Source organism: Cucurbita pepo, chromosome 3, assembly GCF_057944985.1.
Source record: "Cucurbita pepo subsp. pepo isolate OVF chromosome 3, ASM5794498v1, whole genome shotgun sequence".
NCBI lineage: Eukaryota > Viridiplantae > Streptophyta > Magnoliopsida > Cucurbitales > Cucurbitaceae > Cucurbita > Cucurbita pepo.
In genome coordinates, this window is record NC_141800.1 from 17,225,999 (window position 1) to 17,248,217 (window position 22,219).

At 34.5% G+C, this 22,219-nt stretch overlaps 4 protein-coding genes across 7 annotated transcripts; 3 read left to right on the forward strand and 1 right to left on the reverse strand.

Moving 5' to 3' along the window:
- The first annotated feature begins 2,950 nt into the window (after positions 1–2,950).
- LOC111786372 (cyclin-dependent kinase inhibitor 4-like) lies at positions 2,951–5,166 on the forward strand. Of its 3 annotated transcripts, XM_087121996.1 has the most exons (4): positions 2,951–3,616; positions 3,996–4,040; positions 4,425–4,622; positions 4,723–5,166. In XM_087121996.1, the coding sequence occupies exons 1-4, from the start codon at positions 3,108–3,110 to the stop codon at positions 4,790–4,792; spliced, it is 822 nt and encodes a 273-aa protein (XP_086978122.1). In that variant the 5' UTR covers positions 2,951–3,107; the 3' UTR covers positions 4,793–5,166. The 3 variants fall into 3 exon arrangements, with proteins under 3 accessions (XP_086978122.1, XP_023522439.2, XP_023522438.2); XM_023666671.2 differs by lacking the exon at positions 3,996–4,040 and having other exon boundaries at positions 2,952–3,616; positions 4,428–4,622; XM_023666670.2 differs by lacking the exon at positions 3,996–4,040 and having other exon boundaries at positions 2,956–3,616.
- Positions 5,167–6,848: 1,682 nt separating this feature from the next.
- LOC111790557 (cytochrome b5) lies at positions 6,849–9,397 on the reverse strand. The gene is made up of 3 exons (XM_087122775.1): positions 9,154–9,397; positions 7,406–7,472; positions 6,849–7,321 (listed from the first exon to the last, which is right to left on the reverse strand). The coding sequence occupies exons 1-3, from the start codon at positions 9,238–9,240 to the stop codon at positions 7,071–7,073; spliced, it is 405 nt and encodes a 134-aa protein (XP_086978901.1). The 5' UTR covers positions 9,241–9,397; the 3' UTR covers positions 6,849–7,070.
- Positions 9,398–10,655: 1,258 nt separating this feature from the next.
- On the forward strand, positions 10,656–17,876 carry FMA (basic helix-loop-helix (bHLH) DNA-binding superfamily protein). 2 transcript variants are annotated; one of them, XM_023670861.2, is made up of 7 exons: positions 10,656–10,872; positions 14,303–14,373; positions 14,519–14,812; positions 14,927–15,086; positions 15,942–16,580; positions 16,803–17,213; positions 17,661–17,876. In XM_023670861.2, the coding sequence occupies exons 4-7, from the start codon at positions 15,063–15,065 to the stop codon at positions 17,748–17,750; spliced, it is 1,164 nt and encodes a 387-aa protein (XP_023526629.2). In that variant the 5' UTR covers positions 10,656–10,872; positions 14,303–14,373; positions 14,519–14,812; positions 14,927–15,062; the 3' UTR covers positions 17,751–17,876. The 2 variants fall into 2 exon arrangements, with proteins under 2 accessions (XP_023526629.2, XP_086977959.1); XM_087121833.1 differs by having other exon boundaries at positions 14,308–14,373.
- Positions 17,877–20,290: 2,414 nt separating this feature from the next.
- LOC111791787 (large ribosomal subunit protein uL13w) lies at positions 20,291–22,201 on the forward strand. Its single transcript, XM_023673264.2, has 4 exons — positions 20,291–20,634; positions 21,116–21,232; positions 21,415–21,502; positions 21,860–22,201. Exons 1-4 carry the CDS (start codon positions 20,363–20,365, stop codon positions 22,001–22,003), a joined length of 621 nt encoding a protein of 206 aa, XP_023529032.1. The 5' UTR covers positions 20,291–20,362; the 3' UTR covers positions 22,004–22,201.
- The last annotated feature ends 18 nt before the right edge of the window (positions 22,202–22,219 follow it).

Consider the following 22,219-nt stretch of genomic DNA (forward strand, 5'->3'; position numbering starts at 1 on the left):
GCGAAAAATTATAGTATTTATTTTTCTTCAAAAATTATAATAAAATGATATTTGTTTATTAAATCATTAAAATTGAAGAAATCAATTTAAATAGTTATTTCAGGAAAAAAAAAATTACTTTTTACCTTGATTCTTACCTCACCAACTTTATTCTTAAATTTTTAGGTTTAAATTCCATAAATAATTGTTTTTTAAATTTCATATAGTAAAATATAAATTTTAAAATCTCATAAACACAAGAATATTTATAACTTGTGATTTAATTATAATATTTTTGCATCTATTAGTTAAATTATTTATTTTGGCCGAATTTGGACACTTTATTATAGAATTTGAACGTATTTTCTACATTTTAAAGCATAATTTTAAAGTTCTTAGGGTTATTGTCTATTTGTTGATTAAATTCGTGGCAATTTATTGTTAATTCGTATAATAAATGCTAAATTTGATTGGAAGAAATTTACGTGAATTTCACATTCATTTAGTAGTGAATTTGTTGATTAAGATAGACGTGACGTATACAAATAGTTAATATGGATAGTGGCATGGTACTAGTCTCGCTAAGATGCTTAAGTTAGCTAGAAATATTAAGATGTAGAAATAGGTCGGACTTCATCTAATAATGTTTACCGAGCACATGTAATTTTCTTCACTTTCAAGACGGTATTTAATGTCTAGTCCACTAAATCATATCTCTTACAAATGCATGTTAAATTACAAGTTTAGTCTTTTAATTTAGAGGTTTTCATTTTCGATGAAGTTCTTGAGTTTTTAACTCAGTAATTAATAGGTCAGTGACAAATTTAAAATACAAATTGACTTAGTAGATATATATATATATATATATATATATAATCAAAGAAGAATTAAGAACTGAAATAAAATTTATAGAGTAATATGAATTCCAAAATGCTGATTTATTTACCCAAGAAGGGAAGAAAAATTTACCTATCAGGAAGGGTAAATTTTGGAGATAATAATAACTTCCAAAGGAAGAAAGTATTTACTCCACGTAAATAAAAACAAATAAATAAAGTAAAAAAATGGGTGAGATATCATGAGCGCTGCATGACCTGCCTCTGCCCTTAATAAGGACCACCGCCCCAGGGCTGCCCGCTTGGAGGGACAGTTCAAAATTCGGAGCGCCCTCCAAACTGGGGCAAAAGTCCCTCTTCTTTTTTCTTTAATTATTATTATTATTTATATATTAAAGAATATATAATAATTTAAGAAAATGACATTTTTGAGCTGAGCAGCAGGAAAAAAGGGCGTCTTTTTCGTAAAGGACACGGTATCCCATCATGTGTAACTTTTTTTTTTTTTTTTTTAAAATTTTTTTTCCATTTCAATAAATAGAAAACCTCCAAACTTTATAATTACTTCACAAAAATTATTAAATTTTTTTTTTTTTTTCCTTTTTCGCTTGAATTTAAATATCTAATTTTTTTTTTTTGTCGAGATTAACTTAGTGATTAAACCGACCGATGTTGAGACTAAAAAAATAGTCGGAGTCAAAATGACGGATGGTGAAAGAATTTTAAATTAAAAATATTAAAAATAGAGTCGTGTAGCTTAATTATTACAAAATGGTAAGTTCAAGCTCGTGAAGTCATTTGAGCTGGTTTCTATTTGATTTTGAGAATTTTTACGATCACTAGCGTCGATTCCTTTTTCTTCTTGTGTTTTTAGATAGTCGAGTAAAAGTTGGTGCGTGTAAGAGTGTACGATGATTTGACTGGTTCGAGTTTGAACATTGTATTGAACCGATCACTCTCCAATACGGTCAATCCTATTAAGAGAGTAACCCAACCGGATCAAACTCTTACATGATCAATTATTATATGCAATTAACAGTTGATGATAACGGTTAGTTGAGAGAGAGAGTAATCTAATAAAGCGACGACTATTGGTTAAAGTGAAATTGATTCAAATAAAAAGCGGTTTTCTTTGACCCATGTCGGGTGACGACTTTTGTCGACACTTGGCTGAAAGTTGAAGGGCAGGGGGAGGGGAACGAGAAAGAAAAGGAAATGTGTTCCACTGTATCTATGATATATAATTACTAAAGGATTGGACAAGCTAACTATATCCAACGGTTCGGTTTGGGTTGAACCAACTTTTTTCTCGAGAACTCTACCCAATCTAAATCGTCCCTATTACCGTCAATATATAGGGTCGGGATTCCGTACCATTTTTATTAGTTCAATATATGGAGTCGAGATTCGAACCTAAGACCTCTTGACCTCGGTTTGGGTTGAACCAAACTTTTTTATCGAGAACTTTACCCAACCTAAATCGTCCCTATTATCGTCAATATATAGGGTCGAGATTTCGTACCATTTTTATTAGTTCAATATATGGAGTCGAGATTCGAACCTAAGATCTCTTGACCTAGAGTAAATGCTTGAACTAAGGCAAACAACATTCGGGTGAGCAGATTTAAATCAGCCGAGCCGATTATCTTTGTTTCTAATTTTTCCTAATACTTCCGTGACAAATTTATATAGTCTTGTTTTCATCGATCTCGGCACTTAAACTTCTAAAAGGAATAGATGCAGTTATTGACTCACTCCAATAGATATTAAGAGACCGATACAAATTTACTTTTATTTAACTTATAAAATGAAATAGTTTTAATTAATTTTAGTCGTTAAATTAAATGGTTTACATTACTTTTATTTAATGTTGATTATAAAAAATTTATTTGTTTTTATTTGGATTGGTTAATTAATTATAACTTTTTATCTACAAAAATGGTAAAAATAATAAATAAAAATAAATATAATTAATTAATTAAAAAAGAGGAGAAATTTTATTTTATAATTAATTAAAAAAAGAATAGAGAAAAATAAAATAAAAAGTACAGGAAGCCTGAAAACCCCAACCCTACCTGTTTTTTTTTATTCTTTTCTCTACCAAAGCACTCTTCACCTCCGTATAAATTACCCCAACCTCACACTTTAAATCCTTTTTTTTCTTCTTCTTCTTCTTCCTTCGTCCAATCCGAACCTCGATTTTCTCTCTCTAGAAAATCTTCCCCCTTTCTCTCTCCTCTGTCTCTCTGCCACTGCGTTTTCCTCCATGAGAGCTTGCTTACGTACTCCGCCATGGGTAAGTACATCAGGAAATCCAAGTCCTCACTCGAAATCACCCTTATCGATGCCTCTCAGTCCTCCTCTTACATTGGCGTTCGAACTCGGGCCAAAACCCTAGCTCTCCAGCGCCTTCAGAAGACTTCCAATTCTCCACCGTCGCCGTCTTCTCCTGCCACCTCTGGTTCCTATCTCCAGCTCCGAAGCCGTCGCCTTCACAAGCCGAAGAATATTGCTCTCGCGAATGAGTCGAAGAAGCAGAAATTGCCGCAGAGGAGTAGTAATGAACGTGGCCGGAGAGTTACCGCTGGTTCCGGAGAAACCTCGAGGTTGGGGGTTTGTTCGGTCGCTGCTGGTTCTATTGAGTCTGTCTCGCATCGGCGTGGCGACGGCGAAATGAAGGATGTGACGGTCGAGGAAATCGTGGTTAAGCAGAGCGAGGTTCAGGAAAATGTGAATATTCATGACATTCAGGAAGAAGCTTCGTTTGGCGAGAATGTTTTGGATTTTGAAGGTGGAATGAGGTAGGTCTCTCTCTTCTTCCTTGCCTCCCCTCTGTTCTTCTTCTCTTTTGTTGAATCTCCATTTTCTCTGCACATTTCGATGCCTCTAAAACAGAGATTCTGAAGCTTTTTGGAAATTTCGGAGGGTTAGGTTTACCATTTTTCTCTTCTTCTTGACACAACACAGTGTTATCATATCACATAGAAATTGATCAATCCGTTCATAGGAAACAGAGAGTAATTTCAAGCATAATCAATCTGTTATAATTCGCCATTTGAATATTTATCACAAATCTCTCTTCTGACACACAGTTCATATATTTGTGTGTATTTCTTGAAATTGCAATGAGCAAGAACATCTTTGGGGTTTAATTTCTTCTTGGTACTAATATCCTCGTAGGCACGAAAAACTGAAGATTCTATCAAAGCTCGAGAATGTCGAGAGGTCCTTTTTTCTATATTTTATCCTCCTCGGTTGTTTCAAGTAGTTTTGTCTTGTACATTTATTGAGAAGGGCATTACGCGCCTTACGCTGTGCAAATACCTTTGTAGAACTGTGCCTTCAGAATTGCTTTTCCTTTATTCTCCTGTTCGTTTGTTCATTGAACTCCATTGTTACCTTTTTTGTATTTTTTTTGGCCAATCCAGCTTGAGGATTCATTGAAACATGTGAAGATTCCTCTAAAAATCTCAACGTTTATCGTTTGATTGTTTATCCTTCAAATTGAAGGAACTGGGAACCTATTCATGGCTTGTTTACACATTTGGACTGGTCTGTCGTTTTTGTTTATAGTCCAATTCTAATGACTGTTCATGTTAATGGTTGCAGTAGGGAATCCACTCCTTGCAGTTTGATACAGAAGCCCGAGAGCATACGAACACCCAGTTCTTCTACGAAGGCGTCGAGTACCACCGATTATAGGATACGACTGCAAAATTCCTCTGCAACAGATGTACCGACCACTCGGGAAGTTGACGATTTCTTCAACTACGTCGAAGGAGAGCAGCAAAGAAAATTCATCGAGAAGTAAGTGATGCATTTCCCATGTTCAGCATTCTTTTCAAAGCCTTTCTAAGCTATAGTCCGCATTCACATCATGAGTATTACATTTCACGGTTAACTACAGGTATAACTTCGACCCGAACACAGGCAAACCACTTCCGGGACGTTACCAATGGGAGAAAATGGACGATTAGACGACATTCATTCAATATATTCAGGACCCATTTATCTCAATGTTCTCAGGTTAAGTTGTGGTTATAAATGGTAGATAGTCAGATCTTAGTTTCTGTGACCCTTTTACTTGTAAAGAATTAGGGCTGTACTAATGGTCTGTAACATAACAAGAAGTTGAATTACACAGCAAATAGAACTAAAAGCCTTGTGTCTAATAGATTGGTGTAGCATTTAGGCTGTTGGGTAATTAGTTAGGTGAATGTGTGGGGTACAGAAATTTACTTAGAATTTTCATTTTCTTTCTTTAATTTTCTTCCATTTGTACTGATGAAAGTGGTAAAAAAAAAAAAAAAAACCCTTTGATGGAATAAAATTCAACCATCACTTTTCCCCATATCTTCTTCTTGTTTTTGTCTCTTCTTCCTCCATTATCTTTGTTTGCAGGTTTTTGGTCACAGTAGACTTTGGCCCATCTCTTACATATGTCTCCATGCAAGACAAGTCACTCCACACTTCATTTATTTAAGGATAAGCATCACTGTGATCTCGTTTCATGGAGGTGGAGCGACTCAACCGGTTGGAGAGAGGAACGAAACATTATTTATAAGGGTGTGGAAACCTCTTCTTAGTAGAGGTATTTTAAAACTTTGAGGAAAAGCTTGAAAGAAGAGAAAGTTTGAAGAGGACAATATGTACTAGCAACTAGCGTCTGCTCGAGGTATTCTAAAAACTTGCGTTTTTTGGTTAAAAGGGTGAATTTTCAGTATTGTATTGGTAAGTTAACGGTGTTTTAAGAGAAAAATTACCGAAAAAGAAATAAAGGATTTTGAGTGAGAAATGAGAAAGATGAGTGTGGGGGCTAAGGCAAAGGGAGAGGGCACCCAAACACTGTGAAGGGTAACTATCAGAGGCTGCAAATTGCAGAGCACAGAGGAAGAAGAGAAGAAGTTTACAGGAAAAGAAGTTGGGATGTGCTTTTCATTCATAGTGGTCCTGAGCTTCTTCCTAACTTAACTAACACCTTTACTGCATTCATTATCACTGCCTCTTTTATGCTCTTCTTCCTTCTCCTCTTCACTCTCTCTCTCAACTCAGGCCTTCTTCACAATAAATCACACTTTATGTGCAAGACAATGACCTCCATTTAATCCTCTCCTTTCCTTCTCCCGTTCTGTCTCGTCTCGACTTGTGATAACAATATTGATGAAGATGTCGAGGTGAACAAAATCATAGAGGTTAAAATATCATTTTGGTTATTGTATTCTCGATTAAATTTAAGATTTATTGCAATTACACGAACTTAAGACTAAGACTTAATTTTAAATTAAAAATAAGTACTAAAATTTACAATTTCTAAATACTTTTCGTTTTTTCTTTTTAATTTATGGAGTTCATCTTTAGATTTAGTTGTTAGTATAATTTTCTGACCTTTTTATTTCAATTTGTTTTTTAATTTCAACAATTTTAGTTAATTTATTTTGGTGTTATGAATATCATTTAGATTTTTATGAAATAAAACAATTATTTTCCAATTATTTTGATGAAATAAAACGTTGCTTTCAAAATTATTTTCTACATTGATAAAAGAAAAACTATAAAAATAAGTTTTAAAATTAAGAAAATGTAAAATATAACTTGAAAATCAAACGAATTTCTTTTAAAAAAATGTTGAATAATCATTTTACAGTCAACTATAAATTGAAGTTAAAGCAAAGTTACCGTCCAAATATTAATCTAATAATATATCATTTTTGGACGCTTAACCTATACCTACCACGCCCACTTCATGTCCTTCACACTTAAGCCAAAGACTTTTCCATCCATGAAATTTCAAAGGAACTGTAGGATCATTGACTTATAGCTAATATCGTGCACACCTACCTAAAATATTTTACTTACGAGCTTTCATACGCTAGGTAGGATCATACGTAGGATCATACGATTCTCTCATAATTCAATCGTTATCATTCTAAACAGTTTGATCTCGAAAGACCGAGAATAGTAAGAAAAAAATCAAAGTATTTTCAGTAATAGGGTAGTAGGCTAGTTTGCATCAAGAACAAGAAGTCATCAACAGATCAAGAATCAGATTTGATGCGTTGAAAATTTATAAAGTATTAGAGGTTCATAAATATGACAAATCTAGAGGAAGTGGGAAATGAAAAACACTGATTGTCTCTGCATTTTATAACCAAGAAGCCACATTGATGGACTGACCGATCATTAGCAACAGCATAAGGATCAACCACTAACAATCTAACAAATTTAAAGCTTTCTAAGGTTACCTCAAGAGCTCACTCAAGCTTGTTTGGTGTAGAAGCGTATGGCGACTGCCAATCCCAAAATTGCAAGAGGAACGAGGAATTGGAGAAGCTTGATGATGAACTCTGATGTCTTGTCCTGATTGTAATGAGGCTGCTTTGGAGGCGTGTATGCGACCTTCTTTGGAATTGTTGAAGCATCGATCTCTCCGACATAGTATTGATCCATCATTTCTCTTGCATTGTCACTATGCCCCACGTCTTCGAAGTCGTCGGTTGCATCCTTTCCTGAGATAGGATTATCGAGTATGAATTATCGTGTTGCCAAGTACGAATTATTGACTAGGTCTGAAAATCTGAGCTGAAACATACCTGTAGCTGATAACAAAACATCGTCACCACCAGGATGGTCTTCTAAGAATTTGGTCACATCATATACCTGCTCAGATAATTTAAGGAACCAAGGAGATCAGATGACTGATGAACACAATTCTATAACATATGCAGCTTATATAAGTCATGAAAATGGTAGTTTTTTCTTCGATGGCATTATGCTCTTGGCCCTCCTTGCTAATCCCGGAGCACGCTACAATAACCGTTTAATTTCTGAAAATTCTACACGATTCTATAACATATGCAGCTTGTATAAGTCACGAAAATGGTAGTTTTTCTTCAATGGCATTATGCTCTTGGCCCTCCTTGCTAATCTCCAAGCACGCTATAATAACCATTTAGTTTCTAAAAATTAAGCTTATAAACACTAATTCCACATATACGTGTCTTTTGCTTTGTTATCCACTTTCTACCTATGTTTTTAAAACTAGGAGGAAACAAAAATAGGTTCAAAAAAATATAAAGTCAAAATCAAATCGTTATGAGAAAGTGCCTAAGTTGTCCACTTAAGAATTTGAATCCAAAACCTTAGTAGGTACCTTCGAAATCTATGCATCCCGAGCCCTTACAACTAAGGCCACCTCTTTAGGGTAGGAAATGAATACTTTTATTCCGACCACCATCATTTTTATTACCATGAAGGATGCAAAAGAGTAACCAGAAAAACAAAGTCTCAAAATCAGTTGAATACACACAATTAAAGCACCTTAAAGTAAAGACTTTGTTTCAAATGGGCAAGCTGTAAATTCTAGGCTGGATTGGCCCAATATTTACTGGTTAGTGATGAACCAAGGATGCATAGTACTTCTAGCAAAGGAAATTCCCTTCACTTTCAAGGGATCTTTAAACAAAAAGTTGTACATATGGATATCAAGACATAACGTTCAGTAAGTTGGCTACAATGTTTGAAAGTGAAGATAGTTCCCAGCTCAAAAGTCACACAACACCAGCAACCCTCTTTGATAACCATTTTGATTCTTATTCGTGCTTGTTTTCATTCGATTTCTTTACAATAGTTTTTAACTTTCTTAAAGGGAACATTTGAATTCATAGTCATAGATTTTGAAAATATTTCTAAAATTTAGAAAACAAAACAAAGAAAGTCACGTGTAGAAATAGTGTTTACAGGCTCAATTTACAAAAACAAAAAAAACGGAGAGCCAAGTAATTATCAAACGGAACCCTAATAATTAGATTGGCGGAGTGGATTGGAACAACCACATGAGGATATTAAAACATATCAAGCATCATGAATCAACAAACTTAAAGAGGATAGGTCAAAATATATTTACTCTTTCATACACATTCACAGTACTAAAAATTATCTCAAGATCTAAGAGACTACCAATGATATTCATTGGACTAGGAAATGCTCTTTCTCATAAACAATTAACAGATAATCACTGCCACAGACTAAAGCCCTAAGCCAATAGATCAAACAACAGACAACGAAGTCCGGTCCAGAAATCACAGATCTAACAGCTTAATACAACATTAGAATGCCACAAATCACATCCACAGTCAAAGCAATCCAGCTAAACCAGAACATAAAAACAACAAATCTGAAATCTCAAACAAAATCCAAAGCAAAAGTGAACTCCACCACCAGAACAAGGACAAAAATTCACCCAATAACAAAAGATCATCCCAAAAACTAGCAGAATCAGCTAATAAACCGGAAGAATCATAGATCCAACACAAAGACAAAGAAAGGAAATGGAATATACCTTGCCACTGATGATGAGCCAACAGTCCTTGTGATTGTTGTGCTCTGCGACTTCCTTCAAGGTGAAGACCTTTTTGTCGCTATCCATCTGCTGGAATTGGATTCGTCGATCGGATTGTGTCCGATTGAGGAGGAAATGAAAGGGGAAAGTGGGCGACGAAAACGAGGATACAAAACAAAAATCAATATATATATATAGAAAGGGCAATTAAATTAGGCTTATAGAAAGTTCTAGATGTCAATTGAAATCGGGATTCGGTAGTTGGTAGATGGAATGGCGATGGCTTTCATTCAAAACCTAACAAAATTTCTACCAATTGGTCGGCAAATAACGTACCAATTTACTCTTAAATTTTTATTATTTATGTTTATTTAATTTTTAAATTATTTATTTTATATTTAGTATGTCTCAATTATATATAAATTCAAATTTAATGCATTTAATTCTTTTTGTTTAGCATTTCCATAAATTAAAATATATACATCAAAGTTTAGGGCTAAATTTGTAATTTTAAAAATAGGCGAACAAAATAGACAACTTGTAAATTTGTTTAAATTAATAAAAATATCCTTAAACTTTCCATCCGTAAAATACCTAGAAAGTGTAAGAGTATTGACGTTATATTTGAAAATTCATGGGTATTTTAGTAATTGTAAGTGTTTTTTTTTTTTTTTTTAAGTTCTTAAAAAATCTTAAGAGTATTAATGAAATTTTAGAAAGTTGAGTCAGTATCTTTTTATAAATAAAATATTAATGTTTTCTATCTAGACACAAGTATTTAATAAAAATTTTAATTTTTTTTTTGTAAGAGTATCAACATCATATTTTAAAATTTATGGGTATTTTAGTAATTGTAAGTGTATTTTTTAATTTTTTTTTTAAGTTCTTAAAAAATCTTAAGGGTATTAATAGAATTTTAGAAAGTTGAGTCGTATCTTTTTGAACCGTTTAAGGATATTTTATAAACAAAATATTAATGTTTTCTATTCCGACACTAAGTATTTCTTTAATTCAAGAATATTATTAAAAATTTTAATTTTTTTATTAATTTGATTTAAAATAAAAGAGGATCTTTTGTTTATTATAATTATTTTTTGGGTATGAAATTTGAAAATACCAACAATTATTATAATTTAAATTTATGAGTAGATAATAATTAGTTTTTTTTTAATAAAAAAAAAGTCCTGATATTTATCATTTTCCAAAATTAAAAATAAAAAAAGGTGAAAAATAAGCTTGTAAACTTATAATAGAATGAAAATCCCTTCAGTAATTATTATATTAAATGATGAACATTTAAGAGAATCAAATGGCAGGCAGGCATTATTAATTGGGAAAAATAAGAATTAAATTGTGTACCAATTAGTAATTTAGATTAAAATAATAAAGAAAACTAATTAGTGAGGGGTATATTTGGGATTACGAAATTAATATATGGACAAAATAGTCCAAAATTTATTCGTTCACAATAGTTTTTTAAAACTAAATAAATAGTTTGCGAACATACCTGGAATTGGAGGGAACTCCGGAAGCATGGAAGGCGATGAGTAGCCGCATACTTCACATTTTCCAGCCCTACGCTTCGGCCGGTGGTCGGATTACTATGCCGATGGCGGTCTCTACTTGCCGGAATCTGGCGGTGTTGATCAAGTGTCAGTTCTATCATCGTCGGCGACCGGGATGATTGCTTGGCAATTTCTTGTTCGATGGTTTTACGTGGTATGCAACTGTCTTTTAGTCCGATTGTATTTACAATACTTCACATTCTTGAGCATTTTCCATTTGTTTCATGTTTCTATTCGCGCATTTATGAATTTTTCTTCCATGATTTGTGCCGCTTTCAGCAATTCTGTAGTGCATCCTGTTTTCATAATCGGTAGGGTTTAACACGCTGGGCCGATTTTGTGATTTTGCAAATTGGGCCCTTAAATTCAGTTTATTGTTCCTATTTCATCGATGAGGTTTACTGGATTTGAAATGGAGAGAAATTGTAATGTCCTGCAAGGTGAAGGTTGATTTCTGCCTTTTATAGTGCTAGGGAATGTGGTATAGAACAAGCAGGGTAATATGAACAATGGCTGTAAGTAGTCATTATTCCTCATTGTGGAGCAGCTTGAAGTCTAAGCCCTCAATATGGTTCTAAACTTTCGTTTCAATCATGTTCATTTGTGTACTTTATATCGTTTGTTTAGTTTATTTTACCCTACTGCACTCGGACTACCTTGGACACATTTGCCTAGTTTCACAAGCTTAGTAGGCAAGCAAGCACACTGTAAGATCCTATGTCGGTTGGAGAGGGAACGAAGCATTCCTTATAGGGTGTGTAAACCTCTTCCTAACAAATGCGTTTTAAAACCTGGAGGGAAAACCCTTGAAGGGAAAGCTCAAAGAGGATAATATCTGATAGCGGTGGGGCTTGGGCTGTTACAAATGGTATTAGAACCAGACACCGGGTGGTGTGTTAGCGAGGACGCTGGCCCTCGAGAATGGTGGATTGTGAGATCTCACGTCGGTTGGAGAGGGAACGAAGCATTCCTTATAGGGCGTGGAAATCTCTCCCTAACAGACGCGTTTTAAAACCTTGAGGGAAAGCCGTTGAAGGAAAAGCCCAAATAGGACAATATCTGCTAGCGGTAGGCTTGAGTATTTTTCCCCCAAGCAATCACCTTTGATCACATAATATTTCAAAGGCCATTATATATTGTTTCAACTCTGTCATCCCGATCACAGCTCATCTAGGTTAGATGTATATCTTCACCCTAGAGGTCAGAAGTTCCAATCCCCTTATACTCTCATTTTGTTGAACTAAGGCAACCACTGGAGCTTGTACTTTATCTTTGTGTCTTATTCTGCACAAATATCTTTAATGTCTTGTTTCACTCAGGCTTTCAGTTGTCTTTGCGTTGTCTTTGTGTTGTCTTTGTGCATACCTTGTGCTGTGAAGAACACGAATTCAACAGCTTTAATGGAAGAAGCCATTGGGGGTTTCTTTTACTCCTCCATGTGTCTTGTGTATTATAAATCTCGCCTCACTTGGGTTTGCACTTGTATTTTTGCTATGCATTTAAGTCTCAAAGAGCTGTCGTGCCTTGTACTTTATTCAACATGGATTTGCAGTTTTTACCGTATAAGCTCTGAGCAAACACGACATGAAGTAAATATAGGCTGACTAGTCATCCGACGAAGACTTGAGAGTTTATCCAAATGTAGCAAGTCCTTGGTTATAATACATGACTTTCTAGGCTTCTAACTTTATATATATATTGATGTATAAATCATTAGCGGTTTTATTGCTGCATGTCTGATTCACTCCCCGTAAATATATTTCTCTTCATATCTTTACTTGAGACACGGTATCATATATGGTTCTTAATTTCATTTCTCAAGGGAAGTGGATGGTGTTTTTTTTTTTTTTTCTTTTCCATTTGTTAGATCACCTTCTTTACATCCTATAAAGTATTTTAATTAAAATACAGTTCTGTACAAGTTTATTTAACAATTTGTTGGATCTGATGTTATGCTTCCCTGACTCTTTGGCAGAGCGTTGGCCAACCTTAGATAAAATCAGAGCACGAGCTATCTTTTGGAAATCCTGGCTAGGTTACCCCGAAGGTTCCTGCTTTTAAAAAGTGATACTTTTTGGGATTCTGGTGGATTGTGCCTGTCGAGGGTTGCTCTCTCGTGAGTATGTCTCCCAAATGACTGTTCGTGTTCCAAAACACTATGGGTTGGTCTAATAATAAATGGCTTATGGAGAATGAGTTCAAGCCATGGTTGTAAGCCCAAGCCCACCACTAACCAATATTGTCCGCTTTGGGACGTTACGTATCGTTTTCAACTTCACGGTTTTAAAACATGTCTGCCAGAGAGAGGTTTCCACAACCTTATAGGGAATGCTTTCTTCTCCTCTCCAACCGATGTGAGATCTCACAATCCATCCCCCTTGGGGGCCCAGTATCTGGCTCTGATACCATTTGTAACAGCTCAAGCCCACCGTTAACAGATATTATCCGCTTTGACCCGTTATGTATCGCCGTCAGCCTCACGGTTTTAAAATGCGTTTGCTAGGGAGAAGTTTCCACACCCTTATAAGGAATGCTTTGTTCCCCCCTCCAACCGATGTGGGATCTCACAATGGTGGCCACCTAGCTAGGATCTAATATCTTACCAATCATCTTGGCAACCAAATGTAGTACTGTCAAACGGTTTCTTGTGAGAATAGTCCAGGTAAGCTAGTCTGAAAACTCACAAATATAAAGAAGCTATGAACTCAGCAACCAGGTTTTGCACTAGTTATAGTAGTAGTATGCAGTCTCTTACCCTCCTTCCTTCATTGACACCCTACTGGTTTTGTTTTTGTTCTGTTTTCTTAACTTATTCAGGTGCCTCTTATGGTAGGCCAACCAGTAAATTCTATTGATTTGTTATGTACTAGAGCTTTGCCGATACCTAGTGGATGTTCTTGTTACATTGAAATTTCTTTTTGCTTGTTTTTAGCAGTGTTGTGTCAATCCACAATAATGAGAGAACAGCTTATATAGATATATATGTGTGTGTATGTGTGTGTCTGTTATGGGCTCTTTGTGTTTAATTTGACCATCACTTTCACTTCTTTTCTTGAGTAAAAGTTTCCTCCAATTTTCTTGGTGGCTCACTTGTATCCTGTGATTAGCTTTCTATACGGTGCTTCCCCAACTTTACTTTAATTAGCCACTCTTACCTGCTTCAAGCTGATGTATATCTCATTAGTTCAATTTCATGTGATACATAGAGCGTTTCGAGAAAACTTTTTGGTATTTTAGTAGTATAAACGTCGTTGCTAGCGTCAAAGAAAGTTGTGTCGTAACGTAGCAAAATTCTATATTGGATAAGTTTCAAGATTATTCAACAAAGTCGTCTCATGATAACAGTTGGATGTGAATTTAGAACTTCATATGTGGATACAAATTCAAGATTCTTGTTAACGGTTCCTCATACATATGGTGCAAAAAAGTTAGCCAGGTAGCCCATTCGAGTAATTTCTTGACACATAAAACATATTGGATCGAACATGGTATTATATACCTTGATCATATCGTTATTTCTGTATGGTTGTAGCACTAGAAATTTTTCATTAACTCCATTCTTTTTTACTTATTCTTTTTTGAAGGATAGGAAAATGATATAACAATCAGGAGCAAACTGGAACATTGTCGAGATAGGATGAGTAAGGCTCCAAAGGTAGTTGTCTTATCTCTCGCCCATCCTTTCTCGTGATATAGAGTCCTACACGATACGACAAGTAGAGGCAAATCGACGAATTCTTTATTCAAAAAAGACGGTAAATCGTCAATTTTGAGACTAAAATGTTATTTTAATCAAACAGGGAATGGATTGTGATGTGGAAAAACAGAATAACAAAGCATATCCAAGTTGAAAAATTCAAAAAAAGGGATGGTGGCTCTTCTTAATAAGGTTCATGAAAAGTGAAGAGCGTTGTTAGGGTGCGAATGTGACGCACATTAATAAAGGGAGGTGAAAATGTGAGGTGAATTTAAGCTTCCACCTTATTAATCCCCCCGAGGCTCCTCCTCCTCTCTCTTTCTTTCATATTTCTATAAAACCCTCCACCAAGTCCAAATTTTCCACTTGGTCCTTCCAAACACACCGTTGCTGGCTGGTAGGGTTCCTTTTTTTTCTTTTTTTTTTCTTTTTTTTCTTCTTATTATTTTTGCAAATGGTTAATAAATAAATAAATAAATAAATATTGTGAATGGGCATTATTGTTTTTCAGGTGGGGATGAAAAGACAATTTAGGGAAAAGTTTGGGGCAAAGTGAAAATTGTCTTGAGGTGAAAAAAGAGCATTGACATTAGTTGGTTCGATTAAAGTTGGGTGTGTTGTATGCATATACGCAAATAGCCAACCCAATGGAGAAGGACGATAACTACTCGGTAACTATAGCCTCATCCTTCTCTATTCTCTTTTCTTTTCCTCTACTTTTATTTTATTTATTTATTTATTGTATTACTACGCTCGTCTCTCGATTATATATTTCAAAATATTTATTTTAGTTTTTGTAACTCCGAATTCCACCTTTTGGATGATGAAAGTCCCTCGTCGGCTAATTTAGGGAATGATCATGAGTTTATAATCAAGGAATACTCTCTCCAATGGTATAAAAGCCCAAAGCAAAACCATTGTGGACAATATTATCATACCATTGTGGAAAGTCGTGTTTGTCTAAAACAACCGACTTTGATTTTATATTTTCAAAATATTCGTTTTTAATTCTTCTAAATACTCATCCAAAAATAACGTTTTGGGTAAGTACCAAAATGAACATTTTGAGACTCGGAATCAAAATAATTTATTTTTTATATTTTTAGAATTTTTTTCCCTTTTGATTATAAAATTTTTTGAAAAAACTAATTTCATGTATTTAAGACTTTTATGAAATTAAAATAGTTAAAAATATCATTTGTAATATCCACTTAATTATTTTAAATTAATTTGATTTCAAATTCTTATATATCCTTCGTAATCACTTTAGAAGGCAAGCCAAAATCTTGAATTAATTTAAAAACTATTTTATAATTTTTAGTGATTAATGGGAAATATATACTTTTATAATTAATATAATTTGGTACCTTATTGTGTAACATATTTTTGAATTATATATATAGTTGGCGGTCCCACGTAACAAACAATAATTAAAATTCAATTATTTTTTTTTTCTTATTTATTTATTTATTTATTTTCTCTAAATTCCACAATTTTTAGTTTCAACACACTATATTTTTCCACAGAACGAAGCTCCTATGCCGCCAAGCTTCTCCAGCCACCACCACCACCAACACGATCTCTACAACAACCAAGATCAATTCATGAGGTCTCGCCCCTTCGAAACCTCCGCCGACAACGCCACCGGAATCCTCACCTACTTTCCGGCCAACCCTCTACCTCCTCCGCCGCTGCAATCGGTAACTTCACCGGACAAGCTCAGCTTCGCTGAGGTTATGCAGTTCGCCGACTTCGGTCCGAAGCTCAGCCTCAACCGGTTCGACGAGGATGACGAACCAGCCGGGATCGACCCAGTCTACTTCTTGAAGTTCCCGGTTCTGAATAACGAGAGGGCGGAGGAGGCGGCGGCCGGAGAGGAGGAAGCGGCGGAGATGGGAGGCAGAATTGTAGGGGAGTTAGAAGAAGAGGAGAATTTTAGGAACAATAAAAATGGTAATAATAATAATAATAATAATAATAATAATAATAATAATAATAATAATGGTAATAGTAATAAAAGGAAAAGAGGACGGACGGTGAAGACGAGCGAAGAGGTGGAGAGCCAAAGAATGACGCATATTGCGGTGGAGAGAAATCGAAGGAAGCAGATGAATGAACATCTCCGCGTTTTGCGCTCTCTCATGCCTGGTTCTTACGTCCAAAGGGTAACTTTTTTCTCTCTTTTATTTAATTTCACGGCGGAGAGATTATAATAGAGATGGCGGAGAGATTATAATAGAGATGGGCGGAGAGATTGTAATAGAGATGGCGGAGAGATTTTCTGAACATGGGAGAGTTTTATTTTTATTTTTATTTTTCGATAAAATATTATTAGATTTATTAGAATATTTTATAGTTTAAATATAAATTAAATTTACACGCTGCAGGGAGATCAAGCCTCCATAATCGGCGGAGCAATCGAGTTCGTGAGGGAGCTGGAGCAGCTTCTCCAGTGTCTAGAATCACAAAAACGACGTCGTCTCCTAGGAGAGCCACCACTACAGGCAGGCGACACACCTCCGCCGCAGCAACCGCCATTTCTGCCGCCGGGAGCAGGTAATTTCGGGGGTCACCAAAACGAGGGGCAAATATTGGAAACGACGGCGGAGAGCAAATCGTGCTTAGCTGACGTGGAAGTGAAGGTTTTAGGGTTCGACGCAATGATAAAGATCCTGTCGAGAAGACGACCGGGACAGCTGATTAAAGCCATCGCCGCCCTCGAAGATCTTCAGCTCAATATTCTTCATACAAATATCACCACCATTGAACAGACTGTTCTTTATTCCTTCAACGTCAAGGTTAGTCAATTTTTATTTTTATTTTTCAAAATTCATTTCAGAACTTTTAATTTTTTTAAAAATTCTTTACTAAGAACAATATATTCCAGTTGATTCATTATTAATAATAATTAAGCTCGGTTCAATAATTATTTAATTTTAAAAAATTAAAAATAATACTTTGACCTATAAAAATTATTTGTGTTATTATCCACTTTTTATTAAAAAAAAAAAAAAGTTTTTCTTCAAATTTTTAATCAATTTCCAAAAACAAAATGAAAAAAAAAAAATAAATAAATAATTAAAATATTAAAATATTTCAAAATTTAACTTGACATTGGCAAAATAATAATAATAATAATAATAATAATATACAAAAATTTATAAAAATAAAATAATTTATTGCAATTAGAATAATAGTGTGAATTTTATAATTATTAATGGATTTATTTTGAGTATGATTGGCAGATAGCAAGCGAGTCAAGATTCACAGCAGAGGATATAGCGAGCTCGGTTCAGCAGATATTCGGTTTTATTCATGCGAACACCGGCATGTGATGCAATAAATTAAACCCATAAATATCTCATAAAATTATTTGTATCATTAATTATTTATTTTTCTGCTTTTTCTCTTCTGTTGTTTTATTGTTGTAAACCAAATAAAAATTATATAATTTATATTTATTCCCCCTCCTTAAATTTCTATCGCTTTATCAATTCTTTAATTTTATTTTAATGATTTTTAGGAATTAAAATATTAAGGAGATTTTCGATTCATTTATGTACCAATTTTACTTGAGCGCCGCAAATATACTTAAATATAAAAATATAAAATATAAAAATGGTAAATAGAAGCTTCTAAATCCTGAAATAATTTATTTTCTGCATTAAACTTTGCCTTGAGATCAAATTTAGTCATTGGAACTTAAATTTAATTTGTATATATAAATAATAATTTTTAAAAAATATCATTAGAAATTGATAATTTAAAAAATAATTATTGGAAATTGTTAAATATGTGGAAGAGTATATATATATATATATATATATAGTATCTAAAAAAAATGGATTATTATTGAAGAGACCAAAAACAATTTGTCTGTTTAGTAAAAAACAAAAAGAAAATTAAATACATATTGACTTTGGTTGAATTAATACAGCTATAGATACAGACATTACAAATATACATGTTCCAAAGTCAAACCTTATGAGACTTCTTAGTCAAATGGTCTACAACTAGTCAACTCCCTTTCTCTTCCTCTCCTTTTCCTTCAATAATACAAAAGAAAAATTATAAAAATATATTTTTTTTTGGTAATTTCACTTGAGTTTATATTGAAATATTTATATTTTGTCGGAAAATTTTACAATATCACAATATTGTGAGAATTTAATTTTTTATAATAAATTGATGTCTCTAAAAGGAATAAAAAGTCAACCTATGTAATATATTTCTTTTGAGCACGAATCACTTACTTCTCTAAAAACCTACAAATCGACGACGTTACACTATTGTAAAACTTAAAATAAAACATATTATATATAGGATATATCGGTGCTAAAACGTTTCGAGATATCGTTTGAATTGTTGAGGTCGAAGATCCGTAATTTGTTCTCGGGTGTGAAGCGAGCTAGTTCCATGCAGATCGCGGACAAAATCTTAGCTTACCTAGCTCAAAGTTTATAATTTCAAAACTAATTTTAACAAATTATATTTTTGGGAAAAATGATTATTCTCTAATTGATTTTATTGTTATTATATTTTTGGGAATGTGTGGAAAGAAAATAATAGAAGTTGACATTGCAGGTTGGCATTGGATGGTTTGAAAGTCAACGCCATGCCCCCTTGTAATTGTAATTTGTCCTGAAGTCGTTGACCTGTCAGAAAAATTAAAAGTACTTTTTGGTGGTTTCCCCTTTCTTTGGCGGTGGCGATGGGCGGTGGGGCCGCCGGTGGGGGCGGCGGGTCCTCCCTGAGGGAAAGTCTTGAAGCATTTTTTCCGATTGGATCTGAACCTAAAGACTATGTTGCAGGCTGTGATCCAAAATGCATGTGGGGACTGCAAATTACGTTTTCCAATTTGCTTTTTTATTATTAAAATTAAATTAAATTAAAAGAAAAAATAAAATTTTAAAATTTTATTTTCCCTCCCCCAAATTGGTTAAAACTTATAAAATTTAAAATAGCTCTAATTTATTTATCTATTTATTTTTAAATAATAATACAATATTTTATTTATTTATTTATTTGGGTATGAAGAGTCAAGAGTGACCATTCAATAGGTTGATTGTACAAATTTGGCATCCCATACACAAAACCAATAAGCTCTTAAAGTTTGCCACTTACATATATTTGAGGCACACACTACTCTCTTCAAAATGGAATAGAAAGCTTAAAGTTCATCCTAATATATATATATATAGTCACATCTCCTACTCGGGTTATACTGTATCAAAGTTGTAACGCATTTTCTCGCTCATGTTTTCTAAGACCCCTTTTCTCAAACGTGACCCATGGTTCGATCATATGTTCGAATTGTCTGTGAATTATGATTTTTTTATGGCTGATTCATTTACAGGGTTAGAACAATCATTGTCCCGCTAAGGTTTTGAATCCATATTTGACACGTAATGGCCCAACACTTCCATGCATCCTAAACGATATGTCCACGTTATCTGAAATACTTCTTGAGAATGAAGACTATGACCACAGACCAACGTGAGTTATTTCAGCATGTTTTGTCCTTACTCACCTCCCGAGAAGTATATGGGTGAGGGTAAATTATGTTAAAGGACCCACTTAAAAGTATTTGAAGACAAGCAAATGGATATGTCCTAGTAATGCAGAAGAATGTAGAGGTCATCATGTGCTACCTCAAGAGGTTGAATCTTAGGCATAAGGCGTTACAATCTACGAAGTACGAGGATTTTACTAACCCTAAAAAGACAATAACTTATTGTTTGTTTTTAAAAAAATAAAAAAAAATAGAAACTAGAAATAAAAAAGATGTTAGGCCCAAGATGAGATAATGGGCCTTGAGAAGCTCGGCCAGGCCCAGCCCATCAAATCTAAATCGCATATACATATCGAAATCTTTCACTCGAAGGAGGCCTTTCTCCCTAAACCCTAGTTGCTCGCAGAGACTGAGAGAGTAGCCGCTGAACCAAACATGGTGTCGGGTTCTGGAATCTGCGCGAAGCGCGTCGTCATTGACGCAAGGCACCACATGCTCGGGAGGCTGGCTTCGATTGTGGCCAAGGAGCTTCTCAATGGCCAGAAGGTGGTCCTCGTCCGATGTGAAGAAATTTGCATCTCTGGAGGATTGGTTCGCCAGAAAATGAAGTACATGAGGTTCTTGAGGAAGCGTATGAATACCAAGCCCTCTCATGGCCCTATTCACTTCCGTGCTCCTGCCAAGATCATATGGCGAACAATCCGTGGGTAATGTCTGTTGTCGCATTGTTTTTTCCTGTTTCTTCTTGGTTAGATTGAGATGAAAATGTGTGTTCGATTGTCTTTGTATTGTTTGAATGCGATTTACTACGATTTATTTAGGTCTGGAATCGGTCATGAGAGAAGCAACATACATTTATGATTTCTTTGGTATTTGAGTTATTTGTTTAGTTTGTACCTGGTTAGGTTAGGAACAAAATTGTTAGTGAAAGGCTGTATTATGATGTAGAGTGATTGTCTTTGTATTTATGGCTTACTAATGTTTGGTTGGCAAACTGTTAGGCTTATGAATGCCATATACAAACTGTTAACTCATATGCCATATTTCCATTTCCTCGAGGGAACTAGTGATTTTTCCTTCTTTGCTTTAGGTTAGGGGTTTGGATTCGTCCTTTATTTGTTTTCAGCCCAAAATGTATGTGCTAGATAGGTTGGTAGCTTATATGGTTACTGTTTGTGTGTTTCTTAGGATGATCCCACACAAGACAAAGCGTGGAGCTGCAGCTCTTGCTCGTTTGAAGGCATATGAAGGTGTTCCTCCTCCCTATGATAAGATGAAGAGGATGGTCATCCCTGACGCTCTCAAGTGAGTTTGAGGATGATCTCTTTTATGGTGCCAGTTGGCAATAATGAATTCCGTTTGTTTACTTATTAATCTTAGCTATGAATTCAAATTTTTAGATGCAAAAGTAATAAATGAAACAATGCAAGTAAACCCTTTTATGTACTGGTTTTCTGTATTGATGTGTCTCTATATTGGAATATTAGGGTTTTGAGACTTCAAGCTGGACACAAATACTGCTTGTTAGGCAGACTCTCATCAGAAGTGGGATGGAATCACTATGACACTATCAAGGTACGGACTAAAAATTATGAATCCATACCATTCCACATTGTTTCTATATTTTACCAATCTTACCTGATTTATCATTGGAAAAATTCCTTCATTCATCTTTGTCATTAAAGTAGGATTTATGAATTATATGGGGTCCATTAATTGAAGTAATCTATCATCTAATGACCTGTGAAATGTTTGAATGGAAATGTACTATTATAGTAATAGAAAATTTTCCGTATTCTTCAACCTCCCCCATTTTCAACTATCGCAATTGGTCATGTTCCATTGATTTTCATGTTGATGAAGTGAATAGATGATGCTTTTGCCTATTTTAAACCATTCTGTGTCCGCCGATTTCTTTTTTCGTTCCCTCAGGAGCTTGAAAGGAAGAGGAAGGAGAGGGCTCAAGCAGCATACGAGAAGAAGAAGCAGTTGACTAAGTTGAGGGTCAAAGCCGAGAAGGTTGCCGACGAGAAGCTTGGTCCCCAGTTGCAAGTAATAGCCCCAATTAAATACTAGTTTGTTCCGAGGTTGTGTTTAGTTGAGAATGCCTAATGTTATGGAAGAATGGAGTTGCAGTTTGTTTTGCATTTTCTTTTCTAGTACCATTTTGTTGTCTATTGATGATGTTGGTCGCCATTTTTTCCTTTCCTTTTTCTTCGGATTTTGAAATTAGTTAAATTTTGGGGAATCACTTGTTATTCCTTATTCTACTTACTGCAATAGATTTCGTCC

Excerpts from the sequence above, each read along its gene's own strand:
- LOC111786372 (XM_087121996.1), top strand. The coding sequence starts at position 3,108 with ATGGGTAAGTACATCAGGAAATCCAAGTCCTCACTCGAAATCACCCTT. Across the intron at positions 3,617-3,995 it reads GATTTTGAAGGTGGAATGAG|GCACGAAAAACTGAAGATTC; the intron begins GTAGGTCTCTCT and ends ATATCCTCGTAG. Across the intron at positions 4,623-4,722 it reads CAAAGAAAATTCATCGAGAA|GTATAACTTCGACCCGAACA; the intron begins GTAAGTGATGCA and ends GGTTAACTACAG.
- LOC111790557 (XM_087122775.1), bottom strand. The coding sequence starts at position 9,240 with ATGGATAGCGACAAAAAGGTCTTCACCTTGAAGGAAGTCGCAGAGCAC. Across the intron at positions 7,473-9,153 it reads GGCTCATCATCAGTGGCAAG|GTATATGATGTGACCAAATT; the intron begins GTATATTCCATT and ends TTATCTGAGCAG. Across the intron at positions 7,322-7,405 it reads TGTTTTGTTATCAGCTACAG|GAAAGGATGCAACCGACGAC; the intron begins GTATGTTTCAGC and ends ATCCTATCTCAG.
- FMA (XM_023670861.2), top strand. The coding sequence starts at position 15,063 with ATGGAGAAGGACGATAACTACTCG. Across the intron at positions 15,087-15,941 it reads AGAAGGACGATAACTACTCG|AACGAAGCTCCTATGCCGCC; the intron begins GTAACTATAGCC and ends ATTTTTCCACAG. Across the intron at positions 16,581-16,802 it reads CTGGTTCTTACGTCCAAAGG|GGAGATCAAGCCTCCATAAT; the intron begins GTAACTTTTTTC and ends TACACGCTGCAG.
- LOC111791787 (XM_023673264.2), top strand. The coding sequence starts at position 20,363 with ATGGTGTCGGGTTCTGGAATCTGCGCGAAGCGCGTCGTCATTGACGCA. Across the intron at positions 21,233-21,414 it reads GTCATCCCTGACGCTCTCAA|GGTTTTGAGACTTCAAGCTG; the intron begins GTGAGTTTGAGG and ends TTGGAATATTAG. Across the intron at positions 21,503-21,859 it reads ATCACTATGACACTATCAAG|GAGCTTGAAAGGAAGAGGAA; the intron begins GTACGGACTAAA and ends TCGTTCCCTCAG.